Here is a 20954-nt window from a genome sequence, read left to right as displayed (position 1 = left end):
TAATGACATGGACAGGTGATTTACTAAATGTGATATTTACAGGGTCTGGTGAAGCCAAACGATTTCCTTGTAGTAGATTTGGAATAAAATCAAACAAAACCATTCAGACTAAGTATAGCTACTGCCAAACATATATTGCAAATTGAACCACAATACCCTTGTGTCTTTACCTCACATACTCAGACACAAGGTGAGGAGGGTAACAAAAATCCAGTTGAGCCGTTTAAAGAAATCTCCAGCCTTATTCACAAACCTGTTCATTTCATCATGTTACGCAGTCATATATGCAATTCTCATTATAACCTGTTTACACACCATTGCTGCTACCTCTGACCAACATCTAATAATAACATACAGTGAGTGTCCAGATGTTACATGGGGAACCTTCAGCACTTACCTGCCAGTCTAGAGTTCACGTAAGGAGGTGAGATGCCATCATGTGACCCCAAGTCCCGGCCGGCCATGTGCGAGTATTGAGAGCCGTCAACGTAAATCTGCAGCGATAAAAGTCCAAGGTCAGCAGAGGTGTATTTATGTATATATATATATATATATATATATATATATGAATACACTATATTGCCAAAAGTTTTGGGACACCTGTCTTTACATGCACATGGATACGCACATGGATAGAATATAGAGTTGGCCCGCCCTTTGCAACTATAACAGCAACTCTTTCAACTATTCTGGGAAGTCTTTCCACAAGGTTTAGGAGTGTGTTTATGGGAATTTTTGACCATTCCTCTAGAAGTGCATTTGTGGGGTCAAGATTTTGGATGAGAAGGCCTGGCTCAAGTCTCCACTCTAATTCATCCCAAAGGTGTATGGGGTTGAAGTCAGGACTCTGTGCAGGACAGTCAAGTTCCTCCACACCAAACTCTCTCATCCATGTCTTTATGGACCTTGATTTGTGCACTGGTGCACAGTCATGTTGCAACAGGAAGGGGTCATCCCCAAACTGTTCCCACAAAGTTTGGAGCATGAAATTGTCCAAAATGTCTTGGTATGCTGAAGCATTGGATTGGATTGAATGGATTTGATAGCGTATATTTTATTCACTGTCCTGACTAACAGTCTGATATTGATATAATCATTCCAGTTCATGTGTTACACGCTAAATATGGAAATTGTTCACACAACACCTCCAAGAAGAATGATGGGTTTGGTTGCATTTTTTCTTAATAAACACATGACACAAGCATAATGTGAATAAGACATCCTCTGGCATTAAGTGAGATAATTTATTCAAACGAACTATTAAATGGTCTTCAGGGAGAGTGATGAAGCTTGGTGCTAATGTTAACATTAACACTCAGCTGTACTGCACATCTCCCAATTATAATCTCACAGCATTAGCTATTTTAAAAAAGCAGTCAAGATATATATATATATATTTTTTTATCTGTGATGAATATTTTCAGATACAAACTATTACTTGTAAACGCTGAATTACTGGGGAGAGAAAATTGTACGAAAAACCTTCAAGAAGGCAAAAGCTTAGAAATAAAGTTAATAATAATCATATATATTGATCCGTCCTTATACTGTGTCCGCTAGCTACAGGTTTTCATCAATAAACTAAGCAACATACTGCTTGATCCGTTCAGTGGTTTATTCATACAAGTAAAATTAGGATGCACAATTTGGTTCAGGGTATAGTGTCTATTTAAACATACGTAGATTCTTCACAATCATCAACACTGATCTATCCAGAAACTTGTGCACTACATGCCATACAACAGAATGACCTTCTATAAAAATGATTTAGCCACAAAGTTTAACTAACATAATGTGTTGGAAATCATTATCTATTGTGAAGACAGTACACAGTGTTTTAATACACAGTAAGCGGCACACTTAGCACATAGCCTATGGCTGATAGCTTTGACTCAGCTCTTAGTAGAGGTGTTTCTTGCTACTCTTCTATAAGTTTAATGATGGAAGGATGGATTTTAATGCTGTTCATTTTTGAGGTGTAACCCATCGCCTAGTACACCGACGTCCTGAGCAGCTTCCACACACAGGAATCTGTCAGTACATGAGCGAAAAAAACTTCATCCAACAGTACGACAAACAGCAAAAACTGAAGTAGTTAAACTCAGAAAAGTGCTAAATAAGGCAGAGGCTAATGAGTTCATCCTTAGTGCGCATCAGTGTCACAATCCTCCATTTGCATTAGCAGAAAGTGCTTGGGTAGGCATGTCCTTCACCTCACATCTCGAATTTCTGCTGATGGCAGACATGCTTTTACCTCACATGACCTTCTCAGTACGACCTCTGAACTCAGCAGACAAGCAATCAACAGAGAGACAAAACAATTCAGGTCAGAAAATAAAAATAATCATGACTAAGCAGTTGGTAGTAATTATGCACAATAAATACAAAGCTCTTGGTCTCGTAACGCAGAAAGACCACAGAGAGAAAGATAGAATGGGTGATATACACAGATACACAGACAGATACCATAAGAGATCAAGACAGACACAACTGTAGTCCAATTAAGCTTTATAAAACACACTACATTCTGTCATTCCTCTAACTAAAACCATGTTTCAAAGGCTGAAATGACAAACAGACTACAGTCTTGTACTGAGCTACACTAAATAGCCAGAAAGTCTGTGTACATCTGACCATCACACCCATATGTTCTTGTTGTATATCCCATTCAAGAGTCCCTTTACTGCTATAATAACCTATAAATAATAAAACCAAAATAATGATTTTAATGACCCTGTGTGCATGATAGCCTCACATTCTTGATCTTGGCTGACCCTGATGTGGTCCCTTGCTCTTATAGTCCATCCATCTCAAGGTCAACGTTTTGTTCAAGCTGAGATTCTTTTCTGCTCAAAACTGTTGTAAAGAGTGATTATTTACACTGATTCACTATATCATTCCTGGTAGCTCAAAACAATTCTTGCCATCTCTCTCATCAACAAAGTGTTTCCACCCACAGAACTGTCACTCACTCGCTGTTTTTTGTTTTTCGCCCCATTCTGTGTAATGTCTTGAGAGAGTTGTGTGAAAATCCCAGGAGATCAGCAGTGTATGAACAGTCAGATCAGCCCATCTGCTAGCACCAAGCATGCCACAGTTGAAGTCACAGAGATCATGCTTTTTATTCATTCTGATGTTTGATGAGAACATTAACTAAATCTCAGATCATGACTTTTTCCATTGTGCTGCTGCCACATGATTGGCTGATTGGATAAATGCATGAATGTATTGGTGTCTAGGTGTTCCTAGACATAGATAGACAGACAGATAGATAAATAGATAGATAGATAGATAGATAGATAGATAGATAGATAGATAGATAGATAGATAGATAGATAGATAGATAGATAGATAGATAGATAGATAGATAGCCAGCCAGCCAGCCAGCCAGGCAGATAGATAGATAGATAGTTGGATAGATAGATAGATAGATAGACAGACAGACAGACAGACAGACAGACAGACAGATAGATAGATAGATAGATAGATAGATAGATAGATAGATAGATAGATAGATAGATAGATACATAGCCAGACAGGCAGACAGACAGACAGACAGACAGATAAATAGATAGATAGATAGATAGACAGACAGACAGACAGACATAGAGATAGATAGATAGATAGATAGATAGATAGATAGATAGATAGATAGATAGATAGATAGATAGACAGACAGACAGACAGACAGACAGACAGACAGATAGATAGATAGATAGATAGATAGATAGATAGATAGATAGATAGATAGACAGACAGACAGGCAGACAGACAGGCAGACAGACAGACAGACAGACAGACAGACAGATAGATAGATAGATAGATAGATAGCCAGCCAGGCAGATAGATAGATAGATAGATAGATAGATAGATAGATAGATAGATAGATAGATAGATAGATAGATAGATAGACAGACAGACAGAGAGATAGATAGATAGATAGATAGATAGATAGATAGATAGATAGATAGATAGATAGATAGATAGATAGATAGATAGATAGCCAGCCAGGCAGATAGATAGATAGATAGATAGATAGATAGATAGATAGATAGATAGATAGATAGATAGATAGATAGATAGATAGATAGATAGACAGCCAGCCAGGCAGATAGATAGATAGATAGATAGATAGATAGATAGATAGATAGATAGATAGATAGATAGATAGATAGACAGCCAGCCAGGCAGATAGATAGATAGATAGATAGAGATAGATAGATAGATAGATAGATAGATAGATAGATAGATAGATAGATAGACAGACAGACAGACAGACAGACAGACAGACAGACAGACAGATAGATAGATAGATAGATAGATAGATAGATAGATAGATAGATAGATAGATAGATAGCCAGACAGGCAGACAGACAGACAGACAGACAGACAGATAAATAGATAGATAGATAGATAGACAGACAGACAGACATAGAGATAGATAGATAGATAGATAGATAGATAGACAGACAGACAGACAGACAGACAGATAGATAGATAGATAGATAGATAGATAGATAGATAGATAGATAGATAGATAGATAGCCAGACAGACAGGCAGACAGACAGACAGACAGATAAATAGATAGATAGATAGATAGACAGACAGACAGACAGACATAGAGATAGATAGATAGATAGATAGATAGATAGACAGACAGACAGACAGACAGACAGACAGACAGATAGATAGATAGATAGATAGATAGATAGATAGATAGATAGATAGATAGATAGATAGATAGATAGATAGATAGATAGATAGCCAGCCAGCCAGCCAGCCAGGCAGATAGATAGATAGATAGTTGGATAGATAGATAGATAGATAGACAGACAGACAGACAGACAGACAGACAGACAGATAGATAGATAGATAGATAGATAGATAGATAGATAGATAGATAGATAGATAGACACACAGACAGACAGATATATAGATAGATAGATAGATAGATAGATAGATAGATAGATAGATAGATAGATAGATAGATAGATAGATAGACACACAGACAGACAGATAGATAGATAGATAGATAGATAGATAGATAGATAGATAGATAGATAGATAGATAGACACACAGACAGACAGATAGATAGATAGATAGATAGATAGATAGATAGATAGATAGATAGATAGATAGATAGATAGATAGATAGATAGATAGATAGATAGACACACAGACAGACAGATAGATAGATAGATAGATAGATAGATAGATAGATAGATAGACACACAGACAGACAGATAGATAGATAGATAGATAGATAGATAGATAGATAGATAGATAGATAGATAGACACACAGACAGACAGATAGATAGATAGATAGATAGATAGATAGATAGATAGACACAGACAGACAGATAGATAGATAGATAGATAGATAGATAGATAGATAGATAGATAGATAGATAGATAGATAGATAGATAGATAGATAGACACACAGACAGACAGATAGATAGATAGATAGATAGATAGATAGATAGATAGATAGATAGATAGATAGATAGATAGATAGATAGATAGATAGATCGATCAGACAGACAGATACCTTTGTTATGCGGCTGCCATTTCCCCAGGACGCTGAGCTCAGTCTGTCTTCCACAGCTGCAAGAGGAAAAAGACGGATCAGATTAACTCCCTAATCTTAATTATGGTTGCATTTACACAGACACACAGTGGATATCAAGTGTATTTCTAAAAAGTGTGTGTGTGTGTGTGTGTGTGTGTGTGTGTGTGTGTGGGTGTATTATCATCAGTTATGTGCTGAGAATTAGTGTACAGTGTATTCCATCTTCAATCACCATAAAAACAGGAATCAGTCACACTGAAACAAACAAAGTGATTACTTTGTCACCTTCTTGTCTTTATCAAACATGAATCCTGTATGGATATATCTGTAATAGATTTGCTAGATTTCTGGCAGGAAATAAATGGTATACAACATAAACAGGATGTATTTTAGGGCGACAGCTCGTTCAAAACCGAAGTGTCGGCTTTGTTTATGATTATTTCAGCTTTAGATATAAACACACGCTCTATCGGCACGGCTTAAAAGTTCAACTTTGGGTAAAAGTCAGACTCTTTCTCTCTATCATTGCTCAGTATAAATCTGCAGTGTAGGAGTGTTAGTTTACGTGTAGTAATATTGATGCTTTTTCCGTCGCAGGGATTGCGAGATAATACGCATTGTGAATACGGTTTTATCTTATGCCATACAATAAATACTATCAGATATACTGACCCCGAGTACAAATTTGGGAAAAAATATCAGTTCTCTAACCAAAACTACTTAAAAGACATATAATAACATACGACTAAATGAAAGACATATGAATAAATGTTAGCTACATGGTTTTGCATTAGAAACCTCAGCTGCATATTACATACAAGACAGCTGGCTCACAAAGTAGAGTGTCTGTTAAGCCAAATCTTATCTCTACTTCATCAGTATTAAGTATGTACCTACTGCGTATTTTTATTAGCTGAATATGTATAAGAGGGAATGCATGGATATTCTTGAGAATAATTACATTTAACATAAAGAAATCATTTTATCCTTTTCCACTGTAACTGAGAGTTTGTCCTGTCGGTGGCAGCATGTGTGTTTGTGTGACTAATAAACGTAACGTAAACAGAAATATGAACTATAATAATGCATAATAATGCATCTGTCCTGAATGTTAGTTTAATATTGTAGCATGAGCTTTAACAGAAGCTTGCACATAACACCAAGTTCATTAGAAATGACCGAGCATGGGAATGGAATAAAACACGCCGCTCTACTATTTAAAGATTCCTGAACTCTACGTATCAGCTACGTACAGCTAAGGAATTGTATGTAATAACGCTAAATTCAATTCAATTCAATTTATTTTGTATAGCGCCTTTTACAATGGACATTGTCTCAAAGCAGCTTTACAGAAGAAGAGAAACAGAGAAAGGAGAGGGGGGAAAAAATACCTAAATAACTAAAAAAAATAATAATAATAATAAATTATTAAATTAAATTATTAAAATATTTTATCCCTATTTTATTTTCATGTTTATAAAAATGTGAAAGGCCAAATTATTAAAAACAAAAAATATATAAAAAAATAAAAAAAATAAAAAAATAAAAAAATAAAACTCAGAGACAGCACAAAAGAGAAAGAAAGAAACTCCCTGTGATCAATATGCAGGTGCCGCACTACATTTGCACTACATCTCTTCTACTACTGAGCTGAATTAAAAGTCTTAGACAACCTGTTAAAGCCAGTTGTGCATATATGTGTGTGCGGGTGTGTGTGTGTGTGTATGTTACACACTGCAGCCTCTGTCAGGGGCTAATAAAGTTAGAGTGACAGACGAGCCCATGTCTCTCGTGCAGATGAAATTAAAGCAGGTCAACATGAAACAGAGATGTATTAATGCATTTATCTCTGCCGTCACAAAGAAACAGACACAGGCTATTTATATTACACGCATCCTTTAGAGGAAGCACACGCTCTCTTTACTGAGAAAGAAAGAAAGAAAGAAAGACATAAAGAGCAGCAGTGTGCTTTGATGGGTTCAGTGTGCACTCATACACTGCACTTCCACATTCCACACGATAAATCACATATATTTCAGAAAACACATCTGAGGATTAACACACACACACACACACACACTCCCTCTCACACACACACACACACCTTAATTACCCTTTCCATATTATTCCGTATTGCTGCAGCAAAGAGTTCATAAAGTGCCACCTTTGTGGTGGTTATAGAGCACCTGTCTGCTCACACACACACACACACACACACATAAACCCACACAAACACACTCCTGGCAGACAGCTATCTGTTATCCCTTGCCTAAATGAACCCAGCATGTATGTCACTCTACTAGACAGCCCATAAACCTTTGCTCCTGTCTGTGTCTCTGGAGCTTAATGAAGGACAGTCAAACAGTCCACACACACACACACACACATACACAAATGCTACCAAAATAATTAAGTCAATTAACTGTAAATTAAAATCTAAATCAGTTTACACATGCAGTCCTCATTTACAACTCATAAGGTTTTAAACTCCAAATTATTAAAGAATAACTAGTAATCAAAATAAATAGTTCTCTCTTTTAAGTGACCAAGAATGTAAACGAATGTCACTATTTGACTAATATAAGCTGATTTTCACCTGATTTGCAAACGTTTTTAGATGTTGCTTAGTGGTCAAAAACAGAAACAGCAACAAGAGCTAACAGACGTCCGACACGGCAGAATTATCTCTGCCCCATGCTTGCTCTGTAAAGTAGGAGGAAGATCAGACTGGACAGTCAATAACAGATGTTGCATATTAAACAAACTGAATTAAATCTGTCATTTTTTCCAAAAAATGCAAAGTGTAAGTAAAAACAATGCATCTATGATCTACAAGAGGGACAGGGGAAAGGGGGATGACCAAGTGAATAACGTCTGTGCTTCAGAAATACATGTGATATACTTATTGCGCCACAGAAATGCTGAGGAAAAGAAGAAAAGCTGGAGAGAGAGAGAGAGAGAGAGAGAGAAGGGAAGAGAGGGAGGGAAAGAGAGAGTGAGAGAAGGAGAGGGGGAGAGAGAGAGATAGACAGAGACGGAGAGAGGAGGGAGAAAGAGATGAAGAGAGGGAGGGGAAGAGTGAGAGAGAGAGAGAGAGAGAGAAAGCAGGAGAAGGGAAGAGAGGGAGGGAAAGAGAGAGTGAGAGAAGGAGAGGGGGAGAGAGAGAGAGAGATAGACAGAGAGGGAGAGAGAAGGAGGGAGAAAGAGATGAAGAGAGGGAGGGGAAGAGTGAGAGAGAGAGAGAGAGAGAGAGAGACAGAGAGAGACAGAGAGAGACAGAGAGAGAGAAAGCAGGAGAAGGGAAGAGAGGGAGGGAAAGAGAGAGTGAGAGAAGGAGAGGGGGAGAGAGAGAGAGAGAGAGAGAGAGAGAGAGAGAGAAAAGGAGGGAGAAAGAGATGAAGAGAGGGAGGGGAAGAGTGAGAGAGAGAGAGAGAGAGAGAGAGAGAGAGAGAGAGAGAGAAAGCAGGAGAAGGGAAGAGAGGGAGGGAAAGAGAGAGTGAGAGAAGGAGAGGGGGAGAGAGAGAGAGATAGACAGAGAGGGAGAGAGAAGGAGGGAGAAAGAGATGAAGAGAGGGAGGGGAAGAGTGAGAGAGAGAGAGAGAGAGAGAGAGAGAGAGAGAGAGAGAGAAAGCAGGAGAAGGGAAGAGAGGGAGGGAAAGAGAGAGTGAGAGAAGGAGAGGGGGAGAGAGAGAGAGATAGACAGAGAGGGAGAGAGAAGGAGGGAGAAAGAGATGAAGAGAGGGAGGGGAAGAGTGAGAGAGAGAGAGAGAGAGAGAGAGAGATGACATATTCTGCACACCTGGGAGTGATCTGGGTGCGGGAGGTTTACACTGAGGTGGGCTGTTTTGTGATACTACCACTACTGACCGTTACACTGACCCCTAAACACAAACCATGTGAGGGGAGAAAAAAAAAACAGCCCACATTGGGTGTATTCTTCACATATATTGTTCATGCTTGGTCTACCCATCACTTTCTGTGATAGCAGCCAAAAAATGAGAGGTCATCTAAAATAAGATCATGCATTGAAATTGTTCAGAAAGAATCTAGACCTGTGTCCCAAACACTACAGTTTCTGTCTCGTTCATATGGTGGTATTGGTAGTATGTTTAAACTGGACAAAACACATCCTGTATATCCAATGTGGCACCTGATCCACTACACGGGGCATTACTTTGGGAAGAGATATGGTGATGTGCAATGGTGTGTATTCTAGGAAGGCTATTGAACAGGTGAGGAATCAAACATGAAGCAGAGCGCTGTTGCCAGTAAAGTTGCATTCGGGGATTAGAAATGATTTATTTTTTTCATTCCACACAACTCTGTTTAGTTGGAAGCTTATTGAAATGACATAAAAGAATGCTTAACAACATCTTCACATATACTAGCATACATATTTTCTACGATATAAAATACAGGTTATCTGTAGTAATCATCATTAAGTATATTGACATGATATTACTGTCATATCACCCACAGCTATTAGGAAACGGGGCAGTGTTGCTTGTAGAATTCTGCTAATAATATATTTTCTACACAAATTTCCCTGCCTTTGTCCCATCATGCAAAAAAATAAAATAAACTTTAACTATAAAGGCTATATAACATAATATCTTCCTGTAGCCAGGCAGGAAGTGACGCAGGAATTTGCATCAATCAAGCATAACATTATGACCAGTGAGAGGTGAAGTGAATAACACTGATGATCTCATCATGGCACCTGTTAGTGGGTGGGATATATTAGGCAGCAAGTCAACATTTTGTCCTCAAAGTTGATGTGTTAGAAGCAGGAAAAATGGACAAGCGTAAGGATTTGAGTGAGTTTGACAAGGGCCAAAGTGTGATGGCTAGACGACTGGATCAGCATGTCCAAAACTGCAGCTCTTGTGGGGTGTTCCCGGTCTGCAGTGGTCAGTATCTATCAAAAGTGGTCCAAGGAAGGAACCGTGGTGAACCGGGGACAAGGTCATGGGGCGGCCAAGGCTCATTGATGCACGTGGGAAGTGAAGGCTGTTGCTCAAAGTTAACGCTGGTTCTGGTTAGAAAGGTGTCAGAATACACGGTGCATGATGGGTCAGGGCTGTTTTGGCAGGAAAAAGGGGATCGACACAATATTAAGCAGGTGGTCATAATGTTATACCTGGTTGATGTATGCCTATTGGGAAAATGTTTATGTTTCAGCTATGGAATGGAATTTTGTTTAATGAAAACTTTTTGTTAGCTTTTGTCCACTGTAATGTTTCTAATCCCTGGTCACGTTCCTGTTGTCACGTTATTACAACTTTAAATACTGGTTAAAAAAATGTGTTTTCCTTGGACTACTCTTCATTGTGACACCTACACACACACACACACACACACACACTGCTGCAGGGTGCTAATGCTAGCATGTCCATTAGTGAAAAATGTAATGTAATTAGTCAAAACAAATCCCAAATTTACATGGCTGTCGACTGGCCGAGCAACAGTCCACATTTGCTTGCCCAGGTGCAGTATCGTATCACATATCTGTGTGGGCCCCAGCAGCTATGAGACAGAAACCCTCTTACACATACTGGCCATGGTCATGCAGAGACTCTGTCAAGGTGGGGTAGTTATGACATAGGAATGTCTATGAACTGCACAATGGAAGGCTTATGCACACACATACATACACACACACACACACACACACACACTAATAGAATCACTGCATGAAATAAATAATAATCATAAGACCCATTTAACAGAATATTTAAAAGGTCAAAAGATCGTTATTGTTTATACTTGGTGCGAGCATGACAAATGAACAATTACGCTCGAGTAATAATATTGAAATGGGATACATTTAGCCTGATAATCACAATGAGGCATTTTACAGTGGTCACGATACAGGTTTTATCTCTATTATGCTAAAAGCAGATACAGTCACTGTATGAATCTGCTTTTAGAATCTCATTAGAATGTTGTTCTCTCTATCCATGGATTCAGAACAGCGAGCAACAGGCAAGTGTGAGACTCAAAGATCATCATCATCATCATCATTCACTGAATCTGGGTTTTGTGTGAAGTATTAAGTGACAAGTGACAACTTGGTAAGTGACAACTGAAATGACTGACTCGTGGAGTGGGCTGTGTGTCTCCGGTTTCTCCGTGAGTTTGTACTTGCTTTAGGTGGCACTGCATTTCGGTTTAACTGGAAAACGAATAGAACAGATACATGAGTTAATAGTTTATAACTGTCACTGTAATTTGATAAGAGCTAGTATAAAGGGAATGGAGACAAAGATCCTCTCTACTGAGAGGAGAATAGTGTGTGTGTGTGTGTGTGTGTGTGTGTAATGTCACATTCCCCTTCTCACTTAAATACTGAAAAGCAGTCCCATCCCCCATCATCTCCAACCCTTCTTTGCTATGTCTGAGACCAGATGTGTACAGATGTTCAGCAGATTTCTTCAGTGGTGAAAGGGTATGTGAGTATGTGAGTTTGCGCGTGTGTGCGTGCGTGTGCTGGGGGGGTCCGAGAGAAAGATGGACTGGTGTTTCTGTACAGATGCGAAAGCATCGGAAATAAGACAGAGATAAAATATAAGACGGAGAGAGAGACACAGAAAGAATTAGCACAGGGAAGTGCAAGATACACTGACATTTGATGAACACATACCGTGAACAGAGATACATATGTGCTGACTTACATTCAAACACACCACACACACACACACACACACACACAAGTAAGTGTCATTAGACTCATCACCCTCTCAATGTAACACTAAAAACAAAGCTCAAATCAATCCCCAATCAGTTTGAGATCGCCTTTCAACTCTTCACTCTAATCAGTACTGGAACTCCTACACACACACACACATACAAACACACACACACACACACACACTCCAATTTCTTGTTCAATGCACAATTGATGGAGAGAGTAAAAGTGTAGCGCAGTCTCGGCTACACCTGCCTCTGAAGTGAACAGTTCTGTAAATAGTTGTGTAAACGGATTTTCTGGCGTGGGTGAAAAGGTGAGATGCTCTCTGTGACTTTTCCATAAGACACAACATTATGCAGATGAGTCCAGAGGAGAAGGTGCTGCTGCATATTCCGCACTTCATTAGCTTGCTCTCTTTGCATTGTAAATAACTGCAGCATGTGACTCATCTCCTAAACGCTCTCAGATACGCGTATGCATGGCCTTATGAACATCACAACTACTCAGTTCACTGTTCTCCGTTCTCACCAGCTGTTCTGCTCGCTCAAGTTTAAAGAAGTTCACATACAAAGTACTTGTAGTAAAAAGCAGTCCGCTCGGCTGCCATCTTTCCACTGCTGTTGTTTACAGTCATACAGGACCTGACTTCTGTATACTTGAATGGGGAGAAACGCATAACGGCAAAACCGGTTATTTCTTGATCCGAATAAAATGAATGCAAGGCTTTCTGAAAGAATTCTTCATAAAGTCTCAAAAGGAGCAACAGGTCTGGAGCACGCAGACTGACAAAAGTATATGAGGAGAAATTTTCAAATAACATACACATGACAGAAAAATATCAGTGAGAATCAAGGGGAAGGTGTACAAGACAGTGCTGAGACTGGACATGCTGTAAGGTTTAGAGACAGTGTCACTGAGGAAGAGACAGGAGTCAGAGCTGGAGGTAGCAGAGCTGAAGATGTTGAGGTTCTCTTTTGGAGTGACGAGGTTGGACAGGATTAGGGATGAGTACATCAGAGGGACGGCTCATGTTGGATGTTTGGGGGACAAAGTTAGGGAGGCCAGATGGTTTGGTGTTGAGGATGCAGAAGATAGGGATAGGTGGAGAGACATGATTGGCTGTGGCGACCCTTGAAGGGAAAAGTCGAAAGAAGAAGAAGAAGAAGAAGAAGATACACATCACAGGAAATAAAACTTTTTTTTCTGTTCCTCTGAATATTTAATTATTTTATACTTTATTTATGGGGTTTTTTTTTTCGTTTTTTGAACTTGCAATATTTTTGCCTTTAAAAATATATTTAAAAAAAAATCAAAATGATGTGCTGCAACACACACACATAAAATAAATAAATAAATAAATAATAATTCGAACCCTAAATACAAACGTGAATACAAAATGTAATCCTTAAAATGCATATTTTTTTGTAAATCTGAACAACACTGAGGCATCTGGTCTTTGGAGGAAAAAGAGTAGACACCTTCAGAGTGGTCAAACAAATGAAAAACAGAATATATGTATCATAATGAAGTTAGGCTATGCTAATGTTAAGTGATATTTAGCCAAAATTACGTCCTTAATAAGAATTTAGCTATTTCAGCGGATCTTTAGACAACTTAAAACGACAATGATCTCAAATACACAACATTCACATTCAAATCCTTTTGTCAGATTCCAAACTCCATAAACAGAGCTCAATCATACAAAGTCAACCAGTCGATCACAGAGACGGAGAGACGGGAATGCACTGTCTCTCTTTTTTTTTCCTTGGCACGCTGTGTCACACCTTCTCCTTTTGCACATACAAACTTTTACATCGCAGGAAACCATATTAAGGGTGGGTTTTTTTTTTTTTTGCTGTTTATGTTTTTTTTTCTTTATGCACAAAGTTCATACAAAAACAGATGGACAAGAAAAAAAACCCTCTAATTTGTTTTAGAGCCAATTAAATATTGATCAGTCTTATAGCTGAGGAAGAAATTCAGCCCGGCACGGGGATGCTGGGAAAAGATAAAAAAAAAAAAACACATCTAGCGAGCTGAAAAGTCTTAACCTTGACCTCTGCATACTCACTGAGCTCAGACATGACTGAATGATGGAGAGCAGATGAATTGGTGGGGGTGGAGAGAAGGGGGGAGGCGTTCAAGCATGAGAAGAAATGGGGAGTGCACCAGATACCAAAGGGAAGGAAAGCTGGGCTGAAACACTGAACGGAGCAACTGGTGTTTTCCTCTCTATCGTTCCTCCTCTCTCCCACTCATTCTTTTTATTTCACTTTGTTTCTCTCTGTGATAACTATAAGTTAACCAGTTCTCTTACTCTCTGCACTTCATATGATTTTTATACAGCACACACACACACACACACCTTGCTATAAATAAGGCTGGTGCAGCTGGGCTGGGCAGGAGGACTAAACTGACTGCTGACCTGTTTCACAGACACAGGTGCTTCATCTTACACTGAGCACCAGAGCACAGGAATGCCAACACACACACACAAATGAGAGAGAGAGAGAGAGAGAGAGAGAGGGGAGGAGAGGAGAGGGGGAAGTGGGGTGACGGATATAACAGCTCCATCCACCCCACCTCTCGCTCTCTCTGAATCTCACCATTCTCTCAATGCTCGTGTCTGAGCCTCACCCTCCCCAACCACACACACACACACACACACACACACACACACACACAGATATTAAGTCATACCAAATTCTGTTTCTCATGCAAATAGACAAAACAGTTAGCTGGTATAAAATACTCATCCTTGATAAACAAAGCACAGGCCAATGATGTAAAAATGACTAGTTAAGACTGTGCCACAGTCTTTTTCACTTTTCACTCCTTTAAAAACCAAAAGGAACATGATCTACACTGAACCCTGCAGATCTTGAGTGTATTAACAGGTCATCACTCTTTTGAAAGAAACTGTGTTCAGTTTTTTTCTGCTGTACCAATGTCATATTTCGTTCTAAAATTCATCAAGGACCACAGAGATGTGACTAAAACAAAAAACAATACTCTCTGCAAGAGGCCAAAAGCTATTCAAAGACAAAAAAAAGGGTTGAGCAAACATTTAAAAAGGTCTACAAGGACTTAGATCCCTTCTGAAGTCACTTATAGTAGCCACATGTCCAAATCTGAAGTAACCCTGATCAGACGGTCAACAGTTCCTAAGTAATTATGAAGCTCAGTTGTGTTTGTAAATCTTATGCTTAATCTGAACTTGGTACTGGTTAAATTAGGGCTCACAAGTTTCCCACCGCTTTTTAGTGTACACCTGTGTGTGTGTGTTGAAAGCATGTGTGTGTGTGTGAATGTGCATGTGTGTGTGTGAGAGAGAGAGTACCTGGAGTTCTGTTCTATGTTATAGTGCCCTGGGTTTTCCATGTAGCGTGAGACTTTAATGGTCCAATAAAAATCCCACAGCTCAAAGGGGGAAAGGTCTAACACACAGCGGTGTCCCTCTCTCTCTCAAACACACACACACACACACGTGCACAGAGAATGCATGCTCATTCACTAACACAGAAACTTGCTGTACACTCTCTCTCTCTCTCTCTCTCTCACTCTCTCTCTCTCTCTCTCTCCAACACAGACACACACACACAGACAGAATGCATGCTCATTCACTAACACAGAAACTTGCTGTACACTCTCTCTCTCTCTCTCTCTCTCACTCTCTCTCTCTCTCTCTCTCCAACACAGACACACACACACAGACAGAATGCATGCTCATTCACTAACACAGAAACTTGCTGTACACTCTCTCTCTCTCTCTCTCTCTCTCTCTCCAACACACACACACACACACACACAGACAGAATGCATGCTCATTCACTAACACAGAAACTTGCTGTACACTCTCTCTCTCTCTCACTCTCTCTCTCTCTCTCTCTCTCCAACACAGACACACACACACAGACAGAATGCATGCTCATTCAATAACACAAAAACTTGCTGTACACACTCTCTCTCTCTCTCTCTCTCTCCAACACACACACACACACAGACAGAATGCATGCTCATTCACTAACACAGAAACTTGCTGTACACTCTCTCTCTCTCTCTCTCTCTCTCTCTCCAACACACACACACACACACACACAGACAGAATGCATGCTCATTCACTAACACAGAAACTTGCTGTACACACTCTCTCTCACTCTCTCTCTCTCTCTCTCTCTCTCTCCAACACACACACACACACAGACAGAATGCATGCTCATTCACTAACACAGAAACTTGCTGTACACTCTCTCTCTCTCTCACTCTCTCTCTCTCTCTCTCTCTCTCTCCAACACAGACACACACACACAGACAGAATGCATGCTCATTCACTAACACAGAAACTTGCTGTACACTCTCTCTCTCTCTCTCTCTCTCTCCAACACAGACACACACACACAGACAGAATGCATGCTCATTCACTAACACAGAAACTTGCTGTACACTCTCTCTCTCACTCTCTCTCTCTCTCTCTCTCTCTCTCCAACACAGACACACACACACAGACAGAATGCATGCTCATTCAATAACACAAAAACTTGCTGTACACACTCTCTCTCTCACTCTCTCTCTCTCTCCAACACAGACACACACACACAGACAGAATGCATGCTCATTCAATAACACAAAAACTTGCTGTACACACTCTCTCTCTCTCTCTCCAACACACACACACACACGCATGCAGACAGAATGCATGCTCATTCAGTAACACAGAAACTTGCTGTACACTCTCATTCTGCCACACACATACACACACACACACACACACACACACACTACTAAAAATCTATAATCTAAACATTCTGTTTTAAAGCATAAACACAATAAAGCATTTCTCCACTCTACTCCACACGCATACTGAAAGTCATCCTGGATGTCCGATGCCAGGCTGGATTAAGTCGCTTGCTAGCACCATTCTTCAGCATGCCATCCTTCTCGCTAGCATGTCAGTGTTAAAGTAGACGAGTATTGAAGCGCACGGGTGAAAGGTTACACTTGGCGCAGATTTTCCCTGCAGTGCCAACCTGTTTAGCACACCAGGTGTTTAGCAGGACCATGTCTTCATTTAAACTCCTATTTTTAACTCCTATTTTAGATCGTTTAAAGTCCCTCTTGGCCCGTCCTCAATGCGAAGCCCATGTCTATATGGAAAGATGTACAGTGGGGACTGGGCCACTGAGACCCGGAGTCTGAGAGCCCATATGAAAATGCTTCTGTGTTATATTGTCAGTGACAACATGAGTGAACAGTAGAATCTCAGAAATATTTACAGAAATGTAGAATTTCTTAGTATTTGGTACATCCTTTTTTGCTTTAATGACAGTGTGCCCTCAACCTGATATTTCATTTTAGATCAAATCCATCAACTTAGGGGCTTAGTGGTTCGCACGTTCACAGCTCCAGCGTCCTGGGTTCAAGTCCCGTTCCCGCTCACTGTGTGTGTGGAGTTTGCATGTTCTGTGCTTGGTGGGTTTCCTCCGGGTGCTCCGGTTTCCTCCCACAGTCCAAAGACATGCTTCTAGGCTGATTGGAGGCTCTAAATTGCCCATAGTGTGTGAATGTGTGTGTGCCCTGCAATGGGTTGGCACTCCGTCCAGGGTGTATCCTGCCTTGATGCCCGATGACGCCTGAGATAGGCACAGGCTCCCCGTGACCCGAAGATAGATCGGATAAGCGCTACATTTAAACAGTGACCTAGAACGTGCAACATCTGGAGTATTGATCAGACAAAATGTTCTACATTTCCTTTATTTAAAACTTTCTTCTTGTTTCCAGTTTAAAATAAAATCCCAGCCCACTGCAAATATCTCTAACTCTAATCTCTAGTCTTCGTCTCAATCTATGCTACGTCTCTCATATCCACGTTCTACCTACAGCAAATGAAACCCGCAAAGATGACTTGATATGCGACTAAAAATAATCATACTGTAAGTTCTACAAGAAAAAAGATCTAAATGAATGTCATTCATGGTTAATTAACCTCATGAACTGTGAACTATGAACTAATTACAAGGTTCTAAAGAAGACAAAATGAGATGAAACATGTTTTTTTCTCTAAGACACTTAAGGCACTGACTCCACATACATCTTGAACTCTGACCCTGTCACTCAGCTCCAGCTCCACCATATCCACACCTCCACATCACCTTAACTCTGCTCTATTAACCATTACTCACATTTTATGTCTGCTGCCAGTTATTAATGTTATTAGTGTCTATTTCCTCAGCTGCACAAAAGAAAGAAATATAATAGCAACTGCTTTTACACTAGCTCTGTTAAAAATACATACACTATATTGCCAAAGGTTTGGGACACCCCTCCACTCAAAGTCTCCGCTCTAATTCATCCCAAAGGTGTTCTACGGGGTTGAGGTCAGGACTCTGTGCAGGGCAGTCAAGTTCCTCCACACCAAACTCACTCATCCATGTCTTTATGGACCTTGCTTTGTGTACTGGTGTGCAGTCATGTTGGAACAGGAAGGAACTGTTCCCACAAAGTTGGGAGCATGAAATTGTCCAAAATGTCTTGGTATGAAGCTGAAGCATTAAGAGTTCCTTTCACTGGAACTAAGGGGCCGAGACCAACCCCTGAAAAACAACACCTGAATTCAATGATTTGGAGGGGTGTCCCAAAACTTTTGCCAATATAGTGCATTACCTGAGAATCTGTGCTACTCTTACTTGCTAACAAATATTAATTCTCTATTATTAAGAGTGTACAATGCTTTTCCACTCTCCCAAACGCTCAGATTCACTTTCGACTAGTATCTGCGTATTTTATATATTTTTTTCTATTTATTTTTTTGTTAACTGAAGACATAACAGTTCTGACCTGTTTCGAGCATCTGCCTCCTATAATAATAAACTATCTTCCTGACCTTCAGCAGTGTTGACTTCTCCTTTCAACGTAATGGAAAACCAAAAATAAAAACAAGATACGCTAAATGAACAAAGCAGTGGTCTGTCTGAACCAATGACCCAAAAAAGAAAAGAAAAGAAACACTGTTTTCCAGTGCATTCCATTAAATGTGAAACACTGTCTTCTTCAGGTATTGAAAGGAACAGGTTTGCTTTATGTCAATAAAACTAGAAAAAAAGCAGACAAATGCACAGACCTGTGAAAATCCAAGCAGAAATCTACTAAATATAGAATACTAAAAAGAGACAGAAAGTTAGAAGGCTTGATGCTTTGAATGAAATTAAACCTAAATTGTGAAAAAATATTCCATACTTTATCAGTATAACTGAAAGGATTAAACAAGATTCTCCGCTTAATTTGTGTCTTTATGGCAAAAAAAAGAAAGAAGAAGAAAAAAACCCACTGTATAAGTATTAAATTCAGAACTGAGGTCAGAGGAGTAAAGAAAATGAAAGCCTTTATTATTATTCTATTGTGATTGCACTTAGTATATCCTATATATACTATATTGGCAAAAGTTTTGGGACACCCTTCCAAATCATTGAATTCAGGTGTTGTTTTTCAGGGGTTGGACTTGGCCCCTTAGTTCCAGTGAAAGGAACTCTTAATGCTTCAGCTTCATACCAAGACATTTTGGACAATTTCATGCTCACAAGTTTGTGGGAACAGTTTGGGGATGACCCCTACCTGTACCAACATGACCACACACCAGTGCACAAAGCAAGGTCCATAAAGACATGGATGAGTGAGTTTGGTGTGGAGGAACTTGACTGGCCTGCACAAAGTCCTGACCTCAACCCGATAGAACACCTTTGGGATGAATTAGAGCGGAGACTGCGAGCCAGGTCTTCTCGTCCAACATCAGTGCCTGACCTCACAAATGCACTTCTAGAGGAATGGTCAAAAATTCCCATAAACACGTTCCTAAACCTTGTGGACAGCCTTCCCAGAAGAGTTGAAGCTGTTATAGCTGCAAAGGGTGGGTCAACTCCATATTACATTCATGTGCATGTAAAGGCAGACGTCCTGAAAAAAAACATTTGGCAATATATTGTATTTAGCTACTAAATTCTGAGATTAGTACATTAAAAGTTTAGGAAACGATTTATATCAAAATGTGGATTCAGAATATTGGCCATTATCTCAGGCATTACAGCAGTAAATCAATACTCATGCCTCCGAAAGCTCTCAAGAAACAATCGCAGAGAGTTATGATAGCAAGTATACACTGTTCAACATTAGCAAGAAGTGAAGCCCGACAATATTTTTTCCTAATGAAGGCAAAGTATGTCATTCCATTGAGAAACCTCCCCTTTTTTTTATTTATTGGCCAATTACATGTTTATTCCCTGCTTTCATCGTCATGCTCATAAATCCCAATAACTGATTAGGCCTTTTCAGGGCAGAAAATGCTCAAAGCTGGCTGAATGAATCTACAAACTCCATAATCTTAAATCTATCACTATATATTTCCATCACATTTTTTGCTGTGTACTTGAACTGGCTTTAAACTGTATCCCATTTTACAGCAATGGGTTGATATGTTGTTTAAGAAAAATTAGGTAATAATAATAACACCTAAAATAAAATACATGCAACCATTTGTTGCCACGAAATGAAGCCGTATCTGTCTTGTTTGATAATTGTCACAAAAAAGCATGCTCCTGGAACAGGAAGTCAAAGACTCTATCGCACACAAATATTCTTGAATTAGTAGCAAATGTTGTCTCCGGTGTGTAACTTGGTTAACCAGAAGTTGAGCTGTATAT

The 20954-nt window shown here is 39.5% G+C and overlaps 1 protein-coding gene across 4 annotated transcripts in view; it reads right to left on the bottom strand.

Moving 5' to 3' along the window:
• The window catches only part of LOC131369038 (transcription factor 4-like), a 147778-nt gene that overhangs the window by 95500 nt on the left and 31324 nt on the right, over nt 1-20954 (bottom strand). For all 4 annotated transcript variants that reach the window (XM_058415438.1, XM_058415436.1, XM_058415439.1 and 1 more), the window contains exons 5-6: nt 5553-5608; nt 398-494 (exon numbers count right to left, since the gene is read on the bottom strand). In XM_058415438.1, the coding sequence (XP_058271421.1) occupies nt 398-494; nt 5553-5608 (153 nt within the window). The remainder of the gene's footprint in view (nt 1-397; nt 495-5552; nt 5609-20954) is intronic.

The sequence above is a fragment of the Hemibagrus wyckioides genome, linkage group LG18, assembly GCF_019097595.1.
Source record: "Hemibagrus wyckioides isolate EC202008001 linkage group LG18, SWU_Hwy_1.0, whole genome shotgun sequence".
In the NCBI taxonomy this organism is placed as follows: domain Eukaryota; kingdom Metazoa; phylum Chordata; class Actinopteri; order Siluriformes; family Bagridae; genus Hemibagrus; species Hemibagrus wyckioides.
The sequence above is the reverse complement of the archived record's forward strand: the minus strand, read 5'-3'. Positions and strand labels throughout refer to the sequence as shown.